Below are 2,976 nucleotides of genomic sequence, written 5' to 3' on the forward strand. Positions count from 1 at the left end.
TGTGAGATTCAATTTCTAACACGGATCCTAAGACTCAAGCATGTTCCTAATTGAGATATCTTCTTAATACATGACACATTATAAGTCAAGGGTCATCTTTATCTGTCAAATATTTATAATTTATATTTGCTTGTCTACTATTAAATCTGAAGTCCTTTGAGAAAGCCATTGTTACTGAGCCAGGTGTATACCAAGGAACCACAATGTAATTTAATCTAAGATGGAAAGAGAAATTTAAACCTAATTTCTAATCTGGACATTTTCATCTTACTGGAAGACAAAAGTGTATCAATTATCTCCATATAAAACCATCAGCTACTTGTCCCAAGAAACAGTTGAATTTGAGTTCTGATCTTTATGGCTCTCTGTGAGGTTGGAACAGGTGGCTTGGATAAATTGAGCTTTTGATTTTCTCATCTGAAATGTAAGAAAGTCAGAGTTAATCATCACTTAAGTTTCCTTGAGGCTTTAAAACTAACTTGCTCTGTGAACTTTTTGAACATTCCAATCATGCAGAAAGGGACTACATTTTACAATTCTCTTTTCATTTTACACTTCTGTTTTCTTCCTGGGCGGTTTAAGTCCTGGTTTGTGCTGCAGAGAGGAGCTGGAATCACAGTAAGGTATTGAAGGCCAAGAGAAATCAAGGGCAGCCTTGTCCATTCCCACCTGTGACTGATGACACTAAGGTTCCCAAACTGTGTGACTTGTTCATGCTCCAGCAGTGTGTAAGAGGTAAAGCCAGGAGCCTTCAGACTTCCAACTACAACCTGCTCCACTTTCAACTCTGTGGGTCTGACAGTTAAGCTTTTCTGTTAGAGAATTTTCTACATACATGTAAAGGCTTCTGCACAAATTTACCCCAAGCCCTCCCTTGTAATTCCTCTTATCCATCCCAACACATTTCCCTTCCAATTTCAAGAACTACTTTGAAATATGTTCTTGAGTTTCCTGCCTGCTTTCAGTATGTTCACAGTGGAAGTCTGTATGCCCAAACCAAACTGACTCCCCTACCCTAGTGTTCACCAGTCACTAACAGTTGTCCAGGTAGCGGTGGGTTCCCCACATGGGGATGACATTTTTGGATCCTCCTCATGCATGCTAGGATTTTGGATAGCTTTATCTTGTGCATGTATTTGTGGGTGCTGAGAATCCATGTGTGCAGCATCCCCAGAAAGCACTGATTTGCAGCAGTCATCACTGACTCTGACTTTTATGAGACCCCCCTTTCATGACGACCCCTAAGTCTTCTAGGGGGAGGTATAGGGAAGAAGATGGGGGAATTATTTGTTCCATGTAAGGTGAAGCACTCTGTAGTCTTTTAGTTTTTACAAATAATTCTTTGTGTTAGTGAATATCTGCAAAAAGATGGGGATTAAGAAATGCTCATTTTGTCTTTTCCTCCGGCGCGGTGAGTGAGTTGTCTGCTACCGACGGTCCTATTGTCATCATGGGTCGCCGCCCCGCCCGGTGTTACCGGTATTGTAAGAACAAGCCGTACCCAAAGTCTCGCTTCTGCCGAGGTGTCCCTGATGCTAAAATCCGCATCTTTGACTTGGGACGGAAGAAGGCAAAAGTTGATGAATTCCAGCTTTGTGGCCACATGGTGTCAGATGAATACGAACAACTCTCTTCCGAAGCTCTGGAGGCTGCCCGTATTTGTGCCAACAAATACATGGTAAAGAGTTGTGGCAAGGATGGCTTTCATATTCGAGTGAGGCTTCACCCCTTTCATGTCATCCGAATCAACAAGATGTTGTCCTGTGCTGGGGCTGACAGGCTTCAGACAGGCATGCGTGGTGCCTTTGGGAAGCCCCAGGGCACAGTGGCCAGGGTTCACATTGGCCAGGTCATCATGTCCATCCGCACTAAGCTGCAAAATAAGGAACATGTGATTGAGGCTCTTCGTAGAGCCAAGTTCAAATTCCCTGGCCGCCAGAAGATCCACATCTCAAAGAAATGGGGCTTTACTAAGTTTAATGCAGATGAATTTGAAGATATGGTTGCTGAGAAGCGACTCATTCCTGATGGCTGTGGGGTCAAATATATTCCTAATCGTGGTCCCCTGGACAAGTGGCGAGCCCTACATTCCTGAGGGCTTTCACGGTGCTCTCCTGTACCCTACCAAATCATGTTCAGTAATAAATCTCACATCCAGTCTGCTTAAAAAAAAAAAAAAAAAGAAATGCTCATTTTGTGAGCATAAAGGTAAGTATTTAAAGGTAGTTTTAATGTTATGTCAGCATCACAGGGAAATGGTAGTAGGTTTTCATCTGTGATATATGACCCACCTAGCTTCAGGATCTTGGGCTAGTTCATATTACAGGTATGAGTTTTCCTCTTGAGTGAAAATCCCACTAATTTCCCTACTGAAGGGTATCAGCTTGCAATCCCAATAACAGTGAATAAGTCTTCCCCTCTCCCCCCATCTACACCAGAATTTGTTGTCTTTGGTTGCTGTTCTTAACCATTCTGAGAGTATAAAATAAAAGATGAACTTAGAAAGTAGTTTAATTGACATTTCCCTTGTGGATAATGCTGTTGAACATATAAAAATATTTAGTTGTCATTTATGTTGCTTCTTTGTGGAATTTTCTGGTTTGTTCCATGCCCCCATTTGTGTGTATATCTTCTCTTAGATGCATGACTGATAAAGTTACTTTGCCATTCAGTGGGCTGCCTCTTCACTTCGTTGATGGTGTGCTTTGCTTTCCAGAAACTTTGTGGTTTCTTGAGATTCATTAATTGCCTTCAATGCCTGCACTATCAAAGTCCTAGTCCAAAAATCATCATCTGTGGCTGTAAGTAGAAGAATATACTCCACCTTCTTTTCCAAAAGATTCAAGGTAGATCTATTTGTATTTGAATTCTGAATAGAATATGGGATATGGATCTTATTTCATTCTTCTACATGTGGTCCTGCTTGTCCAAGGAAATTCTGGAAATGGAAAATCTGAGCAAACAATCAGGAACTGC

The 2,976-nt window shown here is 41.5% G+C and overlaps 1 protein-coding gene across 1 annotated transcript; it reads left to right on the forward strand.

The window, feature by feature from the left end:
- The first annotated feature begins 1,410 nt into the window (after positions 1-1,410).
- LOC130886831 (60S ribosomal protein L10-like) lies at positions 1,411-2,110 on the forward strand. Its single transcript, XM_057789014.1, has one exon. The coding sequence runs from the start codon at positions 1,451-1,453 to the stop codon at positions 2,093-2,095; it is 645 nt and encodes a 214-aa protein (XP_057644997.1). The 5' UTR covers positions 1,411-1,450; the 3' UTR covers positions 2,096-2,110.
- The last annotated feature ends 866 nt before the right edge of the window (positions 2,111-2,976 follow it).

The sequence above is a fragment of the Chionomys nivalis genome, chromosome 14 (assembly GCF_950005125.1).
Source record: "Chionomys nivalis chromosome 14, mChiNiv1.1, whole genome shotgun sequence".
NCBI classification, from domain to species: Eukaryota; Metazoa; Chordata; class Mammalia; order Rodentia; family Cricetidae; genus Chionomys; species Chionomys nivalis.

Bases quoted from the DNA above. Each gene is read 5' to 3' on its own strand.
- LOC130886831 (XM_057789014.1), top strand. From the start codon at position 1,451: ATGGGTCGCCGCCCCGCCCGGTGTTACCGGTATTGTAAGAACAAGCCG.